This window comes from Somniosus microcephalus, chromosome 14 (assembly GCF_052327205.1).
Source record: "Somniosus microcephalus isolate GS21.2 chromosome 14, FLI_Smic_1.0, whole genome shotgun sequence".
Taxonomy (NCBI): Eukaryota; Metazoa; Chordata; class Chondrichthyes; order Squaliformes; family Somniosidae; genus Somniosus; species Somniosus microcephalus.
In genome coordinates, this window is record NC_141000.1 from 54,636,212 (window position 1) to 54,653,172 (window position 16,961).

Below are 16,961 nucleotides of genomic sequence, written 5' to 3' on the forward strand. Positions count from 1 at the left end.
ATAACTGGCATTGCTAATGCAGGAAAATAGTTCTGGCACGGTCATTATTTCACATACTGAGATTCTGTACTTCATGTATGTGAGATAACATTCATCCCAGTAAGTTATGTGCCACGCACCTTATATAAAACGCAGTCTCAGTGTTTGGATGTACAGTATTCTGAAGGATGTCTCTTCCAACATGAGTGAGGAGTCGGATTCAGGTGAAGATATTCTTACAAAATGTGCTAAGATATTGATTGACAACCAACCACCCATTCAGTGTATCAGTTGGATACTGTTTCAGTCCAGGCAGCAAGTTTTGTAAGTAGCTAATGATGTAAAAACATAGTGGCTGAAGTTGCAGCACAATTTGTAACTGCGCGGTAATAATAGACTTTATACTGTATGTAAATTAAGTATAAGCAAGTTAATCTGAAGGACAAGGCTATGGGTCCAATCCTGTAATTGACTACTATTCTTAATTTCCCAGCACAGTGTAGTCAAAGTATATTATTACTTCATCATTGCACCTTCTGGATATAGTCTCAAAATTGATTTATCAAGGGATACAAAAGTAACCAAGACTGTTTTCCTTCATTCTCCACATACCATATAATTGAGGCCAGATTGTCAATGGGGAAAATTATTAGGGACTTTAAGATATTTTGATGTAAACTATATCATAACATAGGGATATTACCCACATGACCTCCCTTTCCCACTCGTAAAAATAGTCCTCCCCAACCTAACTCGCCCATTTTTACTTGTCAGCATGAAGATTCCTACCTGGCTGTTCCACACTTCAAATTTGTTTCAAAGTATTTTCTAATAAGTTTTAAAATACACTAATAATAAGTTTCTACCAGTTTAACCGTTTTAACTTGGTTTTATATTCAATACAGTAAAATAAATTCTAATAGGAATGTCATCCCACAGCTTAAGTTTTAAATGCTGTTCAAAGTGCTCAAAAACCTATGCCATTGCTGATTGGCACAGAGTGTGGCTGAAGTATTTTGCATTGAAGTGTGATATGTAGGCATGTCAGACCTGCTTCCAATTCTCATCTAGAACCATACAGAAAACATCTTCAACATAGGAAAAGGATCACAAAGGAATGCACCAACCAGAAGATTTGAGCTCAAAATGTCAGGTGAGTGTGAGTCAGAGCACTAGACCTTTTCTATGAAGGGATGATGTTATGAAGGAAGATCCATTTAATTAATGGCACTGATTGAGGTCAACTTTGTGCACTTTGACAGATTTTGGTCAGTCTTACATGGCACTAGCTAGTTAGCACCCAGGAATCAGTACTAACTAACTCTAGTGATGTTGTTGATTCTAGTTGGGGTCCCCAGTGCTGGTTTGTACCGAGAGGCTTCGGAGACACTTTTCTGAAGTGTTATGCTTAACATCTAAGGGAAAGAAGCATTCTTAATCCTTTGCTATTGTATTAACTCCTACTTTATAGATGTTTCAAGCAAGCCCTCAGCCACTCTCCATTTAAAAGTTGGAGACTATGGATCCCCAACTAGAAGTTTATGGAACACAGTTTTATCTTGGGCAACAATTCTATCTAGAAGCTGACAGGGAACATTGCCCTCTTCATCTCAGTTGTCAAGAGCTTCACCAAAATAAGTGAGGACAAGTTCAAAACAGCCTGCTTCAAATTATTCAACAGTCTGCTCAGGAGCTCAGCCTCATGGATGCTTACTTTCACATGGAAATCTCCCATGAACATTGCAAGTTTCTGATGTTTTCCATTTGAATTACTATTGCAACATGGTCCCTTTCAGCTGTAACTCTGCTCCCAAAGTATTTTCTGTTGCTGCAACCCATCTACATTTGAAGCACTACCCCTTTTATCCCTAGTTAGTTGGTTCATCAGAAGTGCTTGCAAGAATACTACTCAAGCCATAGTTCAGTGGATTTTTTTCTATGTTCTGGAAGTTCAGATTTATTGTCAACTATGATAAATCCCAGTTGCAGCCAATACAGGCTTTGATGTTCATAGTGGATCACAAACCTTTGGTATGTTACTTGAAAACCAGGCACAGGTCAGTATTGTCCTGAAAACAAATATGATCCCTCTATTTTCTTTGATTCCTAAAGCATTCCACAAAATAAAAATGGAGATTGCAATGATAATTTTGATAACCCAACATTGACCACAAAAGTTGTGATTCTCAGACATTCTGAGTAGTGTTCTGCAATTATTTGGTTAGATTCTTCATCCGATGCCAGCAGGCTTCTCCTTAACCTGCTGGCTATTAAAATGGAACAGTCCCTAGTCAAAGGATTTCTTATGTTTTGGTGGCTTTCAGAAAACCTCCCATTAATAAAGCTTAGAATGCAAGATGGAAGAAATTAAGTTATGTAGTGTTGTACCAAGAACCTGGGTCTACTGTCATATAAGACTGCTCGCATTTTAGATGACCATTATAATTCATTAACTTAGCCTTGAAGCTAACATCCATTAATTCTATCTTGTAGGCATTGCAACCTTTCATTATTTTCACAGGAGGGGCACTGGTGGGCCAGGGATGGGGTAGAGTTGGAGGGGTTGGTAGAAGTTCTGTGACACTGCTACTGTGCTCCAAAGAGGAGAAACCTGCTCCAATGTTCTTGTTCTTGTTTATAAATCACTCTGTAGGCTCTCCTCCCTACCTTAGTGATCTCCTCCTGCCTTACATCACTGTGCTCAACCCGACTCCTCTAAAACCAGATTCTTCCATTATGCTCCTGCCCTCTGGAATTCTAAACCAAGTTCCCAATCCATGGCTCTCCATTGTTCTTCCAATTACCCACACTTTGTGACCACTGTATCTATTTCTTCCTTTTTGTAAAGCACTCTGAGGCATCTTCTGCACATGAAGAGTGCTATATAAGTGCAAGTTGTTGGTGTTATTGAAAGAACAAAGAAGTTTTGCAAATTTCAGAAACTGTCCTTTAAGACAGTGCTTCTAGTGAACATTAGTATGCATCATTATCATTTAATTGGTAAGAAACCCTTAGGTGAAGTTCATGAGCATTTGATGAAATGCTGTTACTTTGTGAGCTACAATAACAACTTGTATTCATATAACACCTTTAACGTAAAGAACACCCTGGGGAAAACAGGAAGAGCAAGATATGGGCCAAAAGTTGAAGACATAGGATTTGAGCAGGTTTTTAAAGGAGGAGAGGGGGATGGAACGGTAACAGAAGTTTAGGGAGGGAATTCTAGTGAGTAGGACCCAAAAAGCTAAAGGCTTTGCTGGGATGAAGGGAGAGAATGTAAGCCAGTCAGAGGAACAAAGTGTGCGGGGGTGGGGGGAGGGGGAAAGGGAAGGGAATAAAGAGTAGAGGAGATTGCAGATTTATGGTAGGGCAATGCCACTGAGGGATTTAAAGACAAAGGGAAAAAATAAAATTTAATGTGTTGGGGATTAAAGAGTTTTTGTAGAAATGCTATATGGAATATACATTACTACAACAGCAACAACTTACATTTATAGGGCCTCTTTAATGTAGGAAGATGTCTCAAGGCATTTCACAGAGGCATAAAGAAAATGAACGCCAAGCCAAAGAAGGAGAAATTAAGAGGAGTGACCAAAAGCTTGGTCAATGAGATGGGTTTCAATGAGGGTCTTAAAGGAGGAGAGGGCTTTAGAGAGCTAATTCCAGAATTGGATCTAGCCGGCTGAAGACATGGTTGCCAATAGTAGGACGAGGAAGGGGAGGATACAGAGGAGGCTAGAGGCAGGGGAATGGAGGTTACAGTGGGTGGGGAGCGGAAGTATTGTAGGGTTGGAGACTATAGAGATAGGGAGGGGCAAGGGCATTGAATGATTTAACCACAAGGATAAAAATGTTAAAATGTGGTGTTGACATTGTTTTACTATACTTGCATTTATTGACCAAGGTCAGCCAGAGTTCAGTAGGCCTGTTTTGTCTGCAGGTGTTTCAACTAATCCGCGAGGATCTCTTTCCTCCCTTTTCTAGGAAATACATAGTCAGTCAGTCAGTCACCTAAAGTATACAGATGGAAGAAGAAAGCTAGGGTTCATACTATGCAATGTCTTCATCTTTCAACTGGCATTGGGAACATCTTTCATTTTTAAAATGGGAAGATCCACCCTATTGGCCCCACATTCCTTCTTGCTGGAAGTATTTGGTAAACACTTATGAAACTTTGATTCTTGGTCAGTGTTTCTGCAGAGTTATTCTCCCACCTTCTCTTTCTTGTTTAGAAGCTCAAGTGAGTAATTGTTTTAGATTGCATGAAGAAAAAGTCTGTGGGTGATATCTTGATAGTCAAAATCAAAAACATCTTCAGAGGCTGACGTCCTTCTTAAATTTCCTTTGAATACCTGTTTTTTTTCTTTCCTTTTGCAAAGGCACTGACTTTTTGGGGGTAAATTGGGATGCATTGCTGCCAGCAACTGGCCATTCTTCATGTGTGGCACTCAGGTCTGACTGGCCATTTGACCATTTAAGCCATGGCAGCAAGCCCATGCCTGTTCTGAACTGATTTCCACACATCACAGAATCACAGAAACCCCACAGTGCAGATAGAGGCCATTTCGGCCCATCGAGCCTGCACCGACACATATCCCACCCGATCCCCGTAACCCCTACACCAACACATATCCCACCCTATCCCCGTAACCCCACGTATTTAATCCCCCTAACACTAAGGGTCAATTTTATCATAGCCAATCAACCTAACCCGCACATCTTTGGACTGTGGGAGGAAACCGGAGCACCCGGAGGAAACCCACGCAAACACGGGGAGAATGTGCAAACTCCACACAGACAGTCGCCTGAGGCCGGATTCGAACCCGGGTCCCGGGTCCCTGGTGCTGTGAGGCAACAGTGCTAACCACTATGCCACCGTGCTGCCCCTATGCCACCGTGCTGCCACATGCATGATTTCTATCAAGGGTTATTAGATAGCAACCAGGAGTAGGTAGGAACCCTGACTGATTTGACACTCTCTAACCCCAGGGATTCATAGGTCAATTGTAGCACTCTAACAGAGACCAGTTAATTCAGCAGACCAAGGATCAAACTTGGGACCTTTGAATTTGCATATCTTAACGCCACTCCACACAGGAGTTGGGGGAATAACAATCTGGCTCTAATCCCACAATATGTGGAAGATGCTTCCATTCAAAAACTGAAGATTACTATATAGGTAGGTGGTGGGGCTGCCAGTTCGGATTCATATCTGTGACACCAAGACAGATATTTAGCAGTTATTTGGAAAGCTACAGTTACCACTGCACTTACTGAGTGAGTCACCTACTGGTATTTTGAATCCGGTTACATTCAGATATTGTTTCAAGATACGTAACTTGTTCCTGCAGAAGAAGAATTCTCTCGTCATACCAAATTACTAGTGTTTCACAACCCAGGATTATCATTGTGATTTTTTTTTGCAGGCGTGCAAGAATGCCTGCACCATATCCCCAGTGAGTCATTTCATTTATTCTGTGGAAATGAACCACCTATTAAAATGCAGCAAGCCTTTTATATTCTAGGATGCTGCACTAACGTTGCAACTGGTTAAGGGTTGGTTCATAAAATAAATTATAATTTCTTATTTTTTGTACATCAATGGACAGTGACCATAATGGGGCGGATATTCTGAGCCCCACGGGTGCGTACAAGGTATACGCACCCGTAGGGGCCTCGCAAGTGCTGGTTTCAAGCATGCAAAGTCACGCTAAAACCTGGCACTTCCGATCTGTCAGATGAGGAGGAGGAGGATTGCAAACAGTAAGGCGGAGGTTGGGGATGGCATTAAAAGGGAAATTAAAGAAGCGTGCAATAAGGGCACAGCAGTCATCATGGGTGACTTTAATCTACATATGGATTGGGCCAACCAAATTAGTAACAATACTGTGGAGGAGGAATTCCTGGAGTGTTTACGGGATGGTTTCCTGGACCAATATGTCGAGGAACCAACCAGAGATCAGGCCATCTTAGACTGGGTATTATGTAATGAGAAAGGATTAATTAGCAATCTTGTTGTACGAGGCCCCTTGGGTCGGAGCGATCATAATATGATCGAATTCTTCATTAAGATGGAGAATGAAGTAGTTGACTCAGAGACAAGGGTCCTCAATTTAAATAAAGGAAACTACGATGGTCTGAGGAGCGAGTTGGGTAGGATTGATTGGGGAATGTCACTCAAAGGGTTGACAGTGGATTGGCAATGGCAAACATTCAAAGACCAAATGGATGAGCTACAGAATTTGTTCATCCCAGTTTGGCATAAAAATAAAACAAAAAAGGTGACTCAACTGTGGCTAACAAGGGAAAGTAGGGATAGCATAAGATCCAAGGAGAGGACATATAAATTGGCTAGAAAAAGCAATAATTCTGAGGATTGGGAGCAGTTTAGGAGTCAACAAAGGAGGACAAAGGGATTAATTATAAAGGGAAAATAGAATATGAGAGTAAGCTTGCAGGGAACATAAAAACTGACTGTAAAAACTTTTATAGATATGTGAAGAGAAAAAGATTGGTGAAGTCAAGCGTAGGTCCCTTACAGTCAGAATCAGGGGAATTTATAATGGGAAACAAGGAAATGGCAGACCAACTAAATACATACTTTGGTTCTGTCTTCACAAAGGAGGACACAAATAACCTCCCAGAGATGCCGGGGAACATAGGGTCTGATGAAAGGGAGGAACTGAAAGAAATCAGTATTTGTAGGGAAATGGTGTTAGGAAAATTGATGGGACTGAAGGCCGATAAATCCCCAGGGCCTGATGGTCTACATCCCAGGGTACTTAAGGAGGTGGCCCTAGAGATAGTAGATGCATTGCTGGTCATCTTCCAGAATTCAATAGACTCTGGAACGGTACCCATGGATTGGAGGGGAGCTAATGTTACCCCACTATTCAAAAAAGGTGGTAGAGAAAAAGCGGGGAATTATAGACCGGTAAGCCTGACATCGGTAGTGGGGAAAATGCTAGAGTCTATTATAAAAGATGTAATAGCAGAGCACTTGGAAAGCAGTGACAGGATCAGACAAAGTCAACATGGATTTACAAAAGGTAAATTATGCTTGACTAATCTACTGGAATTTTTTGAGGATGTAACTGGTAAAATAGATAAAGGAGAACCAGTGGATGTGGTGTATTTGGACTTTCAGAAGGCTTTCGATAAGGTCCCACATAAGAGATTAGCGTGCAAAATTAAGGCACATGGGATTGGGGGCAAGGTATTGACTTGGATAGAGAACTGGTTGGCGGACAGAAAGCAAAGAGTTGGAATAAATGGGTCGTTTTCCGAGTGGCAGGCAGTGACTAGTGGGGTACCGCAAGAATCGGTCCTAGGACCCCAGCTGTTCACAATATATATTAATGATCTGGATGAGGGAATTGGATGTAATATCTCCAAATTTGCAGACGACACAAAGCTGGGTGGGAGGGTAAGCTGTGAGGAGGATGTCGTGAAACTCCAGTATGATTTGGACAGGTTGGGTGATTGGGTAGAAACATGGCAAATGCACTATAATGTGGATAAATGTGAAGTTATCCACTTTGGTGGCAAAAACAGGAAGGCAGATTATTATTTGAATGGCAATAGATTGGGAGAAGGGGAAGTGCAAAGAGACCTGGGTGTTATTGTGCACCAGTCGCTGTAGGTAAGCATGCAGGTGGTTAAGAAGGCAAATGGTATGTTGGCCTTCGTAGCAAGAGGGTTCGAGTACAGGAACAAGGATGTCTTGCTACAGTTGTACAGGGCCTTGGTGAGACCGCACCTTGAGTATTGTGTGCAGTTTTGGTCACCTTACCTGAGGAAGGACGTTCTTGCCATGGAGGGAGTGCAGCGATGATTCACCAGGCTGATACCTGGGATGGCAGGAATGACGTATGAGGAGAGATTGTGTCGATTGGGCTTATACTAACTGGAGTTTAGAAGATTGAGAGGGGATCTCATCGAAACCTATAAAATTCTGTCAGGTCTGGACAGACTAGATGCAGGAAGGATGTTTCTGATGGCCGGGGAGTCCAGAACCAGCGGTCATAGTCTAAGGATAAGGGGTAAGCCATTTAGGACTGAAATGAGGAGGAATTTCTTCACCCAGAGTGGTGAACCTGTGGAATTCTCTGCCACAGAGGGCGGTGGAGGCCATTCATTAAATATATTCAAGAAAGAATTGGATATATTTCTTGAGGCTAAAGGGATCAAGGGATATGCGGAGAAGGCAGCGACAGGGTACTGAATTTGGATGATCAGCCAGGATCTCATTGAATGGCGGAGCAGGCTCGAAGGGCCGAATGGCCTACTCCTGCTCCTATCTTCTATGTTTCTATCTAGAAAGTGAATAAGTCAAAATAAGCAAAAAACACACTAAGGTCAATCAGGTGCGCCATTGTTTACACTTTAAGCCAAATTACATGAAACATAAAGAGGTGCTCACCAGTGAGAAATTCTGGTGAGTTTTCATGATTTGAAGGGTCTCTTCCACAGAAATAACATTGCAAAAAAACAACTTTTAGTTGTAACCATCACTTTAACCTAAGGTTATACTCCATATACCATAAGGTATAACCTGAAGTATAATAATTCTGTTGATTCTCCATTACATTCTCCACACCCACTAAATACTGGACTATAAATACAACCTTGTGCAACCTGCATCAGCATCTTATTTCTAAAGCATCCAGGAACAAGTTATCTTGAAACAATATATGAATGTAACCAGATTCAAAATACCAGTAGGTGACTCACTCAGTAAGTGCATTGGTAAGTGAGCTTTCCAAATAATTGCTAAATATCTCTGCCTTTGTGTCAGATATGAATCTGAACAAGCAGCTGATCACCACTTGACCTCTTGCTTTTACTAGAACACATTTGTGGTATTTATCCAGATCGAGACCAAGAAATTCTGCATTGGAGACTGGAAATATGGAAGTGCCACTTGTGCTGCTCTGCATTCTAAACTAGTTGATACGGCAGAAAATCTGTACTTGGGATTTTCTTAAGTTCCACCTGTCATCAGGATCAATTTCCCAGCCAACAAAGCATGCATAAGCTGTAATGGTGGAAGAGAGAGAGATTTACGATGCACTCCTACACCAAGATAATTTGGTTTATTCATCATCTTCAGGCTTTTGGGGGGGAAGCTGGATTTATATCTACAGCTGCAATGGAGAACATTGTGGAGATTAATCAGCAGATTGAGCTGTTGAAGTCTTAAAAAATCATCATGCTAATGCTACATATATGGTTACTTCCATCAATCTGGTAGATCTAAGCATAATATACATCTTATTGGGTGGGCCTGTATGTCTGTTATGTCCTTCAAAACCCAATACATTATTTGGAAGAAGTCACAACTAAATGGCATATTTGAGCTTGGCTATAATTCCTAAGTAGTCTACATGAAAATGTGAAACAACTTTTACTTTGCCTGTAACATTAAGGGTGCACAACTTCTGTATAGACACAAATATAAGCACTACTCCTGCCGGAGACTCCTCAGAGTGAGAGCAGAAAGTTATTTACTGCAGAACTTTGATATCCACTACTTGGAACACAAGGAAATACTTAGGGGACCTCCTTCTTGATGGCAGAGACTGCCTGGCTGGCAGATGCTATCAAAGTAAGCTTGAGTTTTTGCAGTGTATCTTGTACACAGTACACACTGCAGCCAGTATGCAAGTGGTTCAGTTAGGAAATGGAGTCCTGAAGCAGGGGCACTGATAAAGTTGACTGTTCTGTCTAGGATGGCGTGGAGCTTTGAGTGTTGTTGTTCAGGTGAGTGGTGAGTATTCCAGCACACTCTTGACTTGAGTTTTGAAGATACTGGAGAAGGTTTGAGAGGTTGCCAAAGGCGAGTCACCGGTTATAGTCTCTGGCCTGCTCTTGTAATTATGTTGTTATGGCTGGTCCAATTAAGCTTCTGGTCAATGGTGACCTCTAGGATATTGACTTAGCAATAGTGGTTCCATTGGAGGTCAGTCGGAGATAGTTGGGCTTTTACTTTTTCAGGATGGTCATTGTCTGACACTCGTGGCATGAATGCTACATACCACTTGTTAGCCCAAACTTGGATGCTGTCCAAGTCCTGTTGGAGGTTGGCATGGGCTGCTTCATTATCAGAGGGACTGTGAAAAGTTAACACTGTAAAATCATTATTAAACAGCCCTACTTCTGACCTTAAGATGGAGGGAAGTTCATTGAGGAAAGAACTGAGGATGGCTGAATGAAAGATAGTGCCCGTAGGAATTCCTGGAGCACCACTGCCCTGTATTTGTTGAGAACTTGCAATGGCTCAACTGAAACAATTTTTTTTCTTCCTCTTAAAGGCATCACCCATTTTTGGGCTACAGTTCCATAGGCACCAGTTACCCTCTAGTACCCAAGTGCCTTTTATTCATGTCCTGGTATCAGTGGATTACTGAGCCAGAGTCCATCCCTGTTTTTACCTTCTGTAGGGCAGGGGTGCTGAAGCACCACCAAACTCTTGCTTCAACTCAGACCATCTAAGTCAACACCGACCAAGATCAAACTTGGGATTTTTCTGGTCTGTATGATGCCATACCAGGCCAGGAAAATTATTTACCAACTTGGCACTCTTTCTCCTTTTGAATCAGTTTTCTCCTGTTCCTCCACCTCCTCTCCTGAAGACAGACTCATTGCTGGGGCAAAGAATCATCAAGGTTGATATTCCTGAAAATAGGATTTCTTTCCAGTAGAAAAACAATTGAGATCAGTCCCTTTTACCAAATTTGGATGAAGATCATGGAGGATTCATGAGCAAAAGCCGTGGCTTAGTGGCAGAACTCTTGCCTCTGATTCAGAAGGTTGTGGGCTCAAGTCCCACTGCAGAGACTTGAGCACAAAATCTAGGCTTACACTCCAGTGCAGTCTTGAACTATTGAAGGTGCCATCTTTCAGATGAGATTTTAAACCAAGGTCTATTTGGCTCTCCCAGGTAGACGTAAAAGATCCCATGACACTATTAGAAGAACAAGGAGTTCTTCCTGATGACTTTGCTAATATTTATCCCTTTGGGCAGTCCCAAGGTCAGGATATATAAATGCAAGTCAGTCTTTCTTTTATTTGATATAGATTTTGAAACCAGGAGCTGGCCTTGACGACAGCTGAAGATCATTCAACCAGAGCAGATACGTGTGAAACCTGCATTGGCAGCCCAATACTGGGAGTGCAAAGCACCAATTTTGACAGTTATTCAACTTTGTGAAAATCAAAAGAAAAGGAAAACTTAGCACTTATGGAACTTCTGACCTACAAAACTACTTATAAGAATTCAGAAAACAACAATTGCTGAAAAATGAACCTTTTACTGTTCACTTGGGCAAATTGAGACTATTGCTGAGGTTGGGAGAGAAAGAGCTAAAGGTGTGGTTTAGAAAGAAGTCTTGTATACAACAGAACAGGCAAGACTATCTGATGAAAATAATTGAACAAAGACACAAAACTCTTAAAAGGGACAATTTAATCCCTTCTGTGTGGAGCTTGAATGAAAGGACATCCTTAACTGGTTTAAAAAATAATGATTCATGATTTAGAGAAAAAAATGGTATTAATTCTAATTGTGGGAACTACAGGACAAATTCAGGATCAATTAACACAATTGTTTCTTCAAAATTATAACACTTGGAACCAGGTACCTGAAAAGTAATATCTGGAAAAAAAATTACCACATCCAGTACTGATCTGCAATAAACCTCTAATTAGGTTACTAATGGAAAGCTTGTTGCTTTCAATATATTTCAAAGTCTACAGTAAAATCAATGTTTAGTCAACATGACAAGCTGTTCTATGAATATATGCTGTGTGCTCTATTAGACCTCAAGCTTTCAATGACGCTTGATAATTCCTTCTGAAGTCGCAATGTCATTTAAAAAAAAGGCAACATCCAACCTTTGAGGTAGATTTTAATTTCAAATTTTAATTCATACTTTATACTGTTAAAAACAATCAAAACTTTTAATAATCTATTGATTTGCAACATGCTCGGCAGTCAATAATCCATTATGACTAAATGGACTCTAAGGGTACACTACTGTAGCTGCTTAAAAGTCTCCCATGATTTTTCTCTATCTACTTAATAAAACAACAAGTTTACAGATAACGTTGTTTAATTGTAGTCTATTCGTGAGGTCTTCTACTGCAATATTACTGACTCCAACTTCTGACTTTCAAGCATATGTTCATTGTGTGTTAATTCTACCACTATGCAAATTTCAAATATATTTGGATTGATTTTCCAAATGTGGGCGAGGCTCCCTGCTGGTAACATGCATTTGTGAAATTGGTACCTTTGCATATTACAGTATACCATGAGTCACTTAAATCCAGACAAAAAACCAACAGAATTACAATGACTATTACTACTTGAATATTTGATATGTATATATATATATATATATTTTAAGGCTATCCCTACCATCTCAAATTGACCAGCAGCTTGCCTATAGAGGCATATAATGTTACGGCACAGAAATAGGCCATTCAGTACTGGTCTGCGCTGTGGTTCTCCGCCCCCCCCCCCCCCCCCCCCCCCAATGAGCTTAGATGAATCCCACTCCCCTGCTTGCTTCACATACCTTGTTAATATTTCTCTATTTTCAAGCAACTACCTAATTCCCTTTAAGAGTTTATGGACTCTGCTTCAACAACAGTGTGGCAGAGAATTCCAGATTCTAACCATCCTTTGTGTAAAGAAAGCTTTTTCTTTGTAGCAAATTGAGAAAAATGATACAAAATGTTAGTTGTTTATAATCTTGCAGATAAAAGGATGTGTAGCCCAAGAGCAAGAGCCAACAATGGTGCTGTCATTTATGAATGTAAGACATACAGATTTACAAATGGAAAAACTTTCAATAAATTTTATTGGAATATTTTAAAGAGATAATGGTCATTTATTTCAACATTAATCACGTGTTACAAACAGTTTCAGAAACAATGCAGAGTTGATCTTATTCAAAACATGGTAACATTGTATGTGTAAAAAGCTTTCTTACATAAAAAATTATGGATATCATCTGTTTCTAAAAAGATAGGAAGAAGTCTGTATAGAAATCTTGAACAGAGTACTGAAGTTTGAAGTAACTCGAACAGATATTGCTGTACTTGCTTCATTCATTGTCAGCTGCCTATTTAAAAACTGGTTGTGTTTGTCTGTTAGTTCTCCAATCCAAAGTACTTCAGTCACTTCAATAGATTGTTCAGATCTTGGTAAATGAGACCTGTTGTTCCACTCTCCAGTAAGTGTACTCCACAGTGATCCCAACCATTCTCATTGCCTAGTCCTCTGGCTCCACAGATCACTCTTAAAAACTACCATCAATCCCAACACTCCCTCCCCAGCCAGCTTTTAATAAACGGCTTTCATCTCTTTATAGGTTTAATTGGTGTTTTGATAGAAAAGTAGACGAAGGATGACAACACAAACATTAACGAGTCCATGTAACGACACCGTTGAGCCCTTTTTAAACATCTTTCTTCTAACTTCCTCCACCAAGTAGCCTGGGTCAAATTCCAAGACTACTCACATCATCATGCATCACATTTAAAGAGCGATCTCCCTACAGACAGCTTCACAAATCTCAAAAAGCATTAATTGTAACGTTTTTGTTATCGTTCTGCCATCTACACAATAGTCCATCGAGCCTCAAAGAAGAGCGAGAGGTGTCAGGGTCTCCTTCATTTATTGATTGTACTGAATGTCTGGAAGAGTCTGCTGAGGTTTACCTCAGAGTAGCTGCTGGAAGCCAATGCGTCATCTGCGACTCCCTTTAGGCTCTTAAACACAAAACAGTAATCCTGATCTTTAACACCAAAGAATTTCTTCACGAAATCTGGAAAAAGAAAGAGAAATTATATCCAGGAATAAATTTCAATAGAGTAGCTGCTTTTCAGATTTCAAGCTCTACAAAACAGTTAATCAACTCAAAAGGTTTTTCATTCCATATTTGCTGAAGGTCTCTCAATGTCCATCCACCTTTTAAAACAAAACTCCACACTAGTTTGTTACCTACCACCAGACAGAAAAAAAATGCCGGTCCAATCCATTGAAACACATGGAGGCAAGAAACAAAATAAAATAAGCTGTTTGAAAACTATGGGCCGGAATTTGCAGTGGGTAATGACGGCGAATGGACAACATTCGCTGTTATTACCCCTTTGAAACTGACCGCAACTTCCGGATGAAGCGCATGCGCATCCTAACGTGGGAATCCTGAAGTTGTGGTCAGTCATTCACTGCTCCGATACTGGCTGCGCTGTCGGCACCCGGCCACCCCCCACCCCGGCAATCAGTATAATCAGGGAAATCAGTGAAACTGTCGAAAACTTTGGCTTTTCTGCGGTAATATCGCTGTTAAATATCCCATTAAAAGTTAAAACCCCAATTACACCTAATCCAAAAGGGTCCAACAGCATATTGACTGCTAAACAAACGTTATGGCCCTGAAAAACAAATGATAATTTTGTGGAGTGTCAAATTTATCCATTTTAATAAAAATTACAATTTTTAAGAAACTTAAAATTTTTTAGAACTTTTTTTTTAACGTTTAATCATCTTTATTTCAGGTTACTTTTTCCTCATGCGAGAGTCCCAATCTCTCTTTTTCTCTCTATAACATTTTAAAGTTAGAATAAAAGGAATTCTTTCATTTCCTTGATCCCGGGCTGTGAGAATTCTGCATTGTGATTGGTTGCTTAGGCAGCTTGTTGACATCACAGCAGCTCACGTTAGGGATTCCCCATTAACTTACACGGATTTCAACTGAACATCAGAAAAGCTGACCTTCTCGCCACAGAGATCACAAGATCTTTGTGGGAAGCTTACTTCGAGGCCAACGGTGAACATCTTTGCTTCGCCGCTGACCGTAAATTAGGGTCCATTTTATCTAAACTATAAATTTGCATAATATGTTGGTCAGATCCATGCGGAGTACGGCATACATTTCTGGACACCTAACCATAGCAAGGATATTATTCGCCATAATATGATACAGAGCTGAGCAACAAAGATGTGTCCAGGTATCAGGAATTTTAGTTGAGCAAAGGATTTAAGCTGAGCATGGATAAAGGATTTTTTTTTCCTTTTGGAAACCCGAGGTTATTTTAAGATTATGAAGGGAATTGAGAAAATTGATCCAACAAATAACAACTTGTATTTATATAGCACCTTTAACGTAGTAAAACATTCTAATACGCTTCATAGGAGTGTTATGAAACAAATTTGACGCCAAGCCACATAAGGATATATTTGGGCAGATGTAGGTTTTAAGGAGTGTCTTAAAAGGAGGAAAGAGAGGCAGAGAGGTTTAGGGAGGGAATTCCAGAGCTTAGGGCCTTGGTAGCTGAAGGAATGGCTGCCAATGGTGGCGCGATTAAAATCCGAGTTTCTCAAGAGGCCAGAATTGGAGGAGTGCAGATATCCGAGAGTGTTGTAGGGCTGGAGGAGATTAGAGAGATAGGGAAGGGCGAGGCCCTGGAGGGATTTGAAAAAAAGGAGAATTTTAAAATTGAGGCATTGCTTAACTGGGAGCCAGTGTAGGTCAGTGAGCTCAGGGGTGATGGTTGAACAGAATTTGGTGCAAGTTAGGGCACGAGCAGCAGTTTTGGATGACCTTAACGTACAGAGGGTAGAACGTTGGAGGCTGGCCAGGAGTGCGTTGTAATAGTCAAGCCTAGAGGTAAAAAGGGCATGGATGAGGGATACAGCAGCAGATTAGCTGAGGCGGGGCAGAGTCGGTGATGTTATGGAGGTGGAAATAGGTGGTCTTAGTAATAGCGCAGATATGAGGCTGGAAGCTCATCTCGGGTTCAAATATGACACCAAGGTTGCGAACAGTCTGGTTCAGGCTCAGACAGTTGCCAGGGGGAGGGATGGAGTAGGTGGCTAGGGAACAGAGTTTGTGGTGGGAACTGAAGGCAATGGCTTCAGTCTTCCCAATATTGCCAGCAGACTAAAGTTAATAATTAGGAAGTTAGAAGAAGGGAAGGCAGGAGATTTTTATTCATCAAAATGGCAATAGAGTTGCATAATACATGGCCAGGAATGGCCAGAGAAGTAGACAGTATAAATGGATATAATGGACAATTGGAAAAGGTTCTGGACAAAGAAGGGATTGAGTGATATGGTGAGAAGGTGGCTAAAATGGTGTTGATTTATGAAAAAAGGACAGACTGGTTTGAGTCTAGTGGTCTTTCCTTGTTCATATTTACGTTGAACTGAAATGGTTAAACTTTATTTCAGATATATTTCTGAATTTATACTTGTAAAGATTAGCCCACTTGGCATTCAAAATGCTTGCTTTTTTTGTCAGAATATGAAAAGTGTAAATTTTAATGTTAAATGTATGTGCTGTGGAATTCCAATTACAGTACACCCACAATATAAAACAGAAAAGTGACAGGCCTGTATATTCAACATTCGCTCTTGTAACACCACAGAAGATTTCTACTGTGCAAGGCCCTCTAAACTGCAAAAGTACAATTTAACTCTGCAAAACATGATTTATGACGACTTATACCGACTATAGCATTAATGGAACATCCTATGCCCACTATGTTTCACCAATTTATACAAATACTTGGTTCTATTGCAGTACAGACCCGTAGATTTGTAGCTCAAATGAATCTGATTTGTTAATACTTATTTTCTTCAACACAGAAACCTTACTAATGGACTCGTCAAATCTCAGCAAGAGAATAAAGTTTTGTTTAAAACTGTAGATAGAGCAGAAATCATTTGAGAAATTAGAAAATGAAACCGGGTGGAATGAGCTCCCCTATATGTTAACCTGCCCTTTTGATGGGATATTGACTTTTCCCACCAGGCTAGTTGGGTAAGGGAGTATTTGGTCACCGACAGAGAACAGTATTGCTGATGACTAGCAGCACTTTCTTGCATTTCCTTGTAAGATTATTTTAATCCAATAGACAATACATTACACACAACCATTAGTATTGGAGCATTGGAAAGATCTTGGTGC

The 16,961-nt window shown here is 40.5% G+C and overlaps 2 protein-coding genes across 5 annotated transcripts in view; one reads left to right on the top strand and one right to left on the bottom strand.

Annotated features, from left to right (window-relative positions):
* arxa (aristaless related homeobox a) overlaps positions 1-16,961 on the top strand; it is a 165,435-nt gene that overhangs the window by 14,916 nt on the left and 133,558 nt on the right. The gene's annotated exons all lie outside the window — the stretch shown is intronic.
* Positions 12,829-16,961, bottom strand: part of pola1 (polymerase (DNA directed), alpha 1) — a 316,470-nt gene continuing 312,337 nt past the window's right edge. The window contains exon 37 of the mRNA XM_086006560.1: positions 12,829-13,814. Within this exon, the coding sequence (XP_085862686.1) occupies positions 13,660-13,814 (155 nt within the window). The 3' untranslated portion in view covers positions 12,829-13,659. The remainder of the gene's footprint in view (positions 13,815-16,961) is intronic.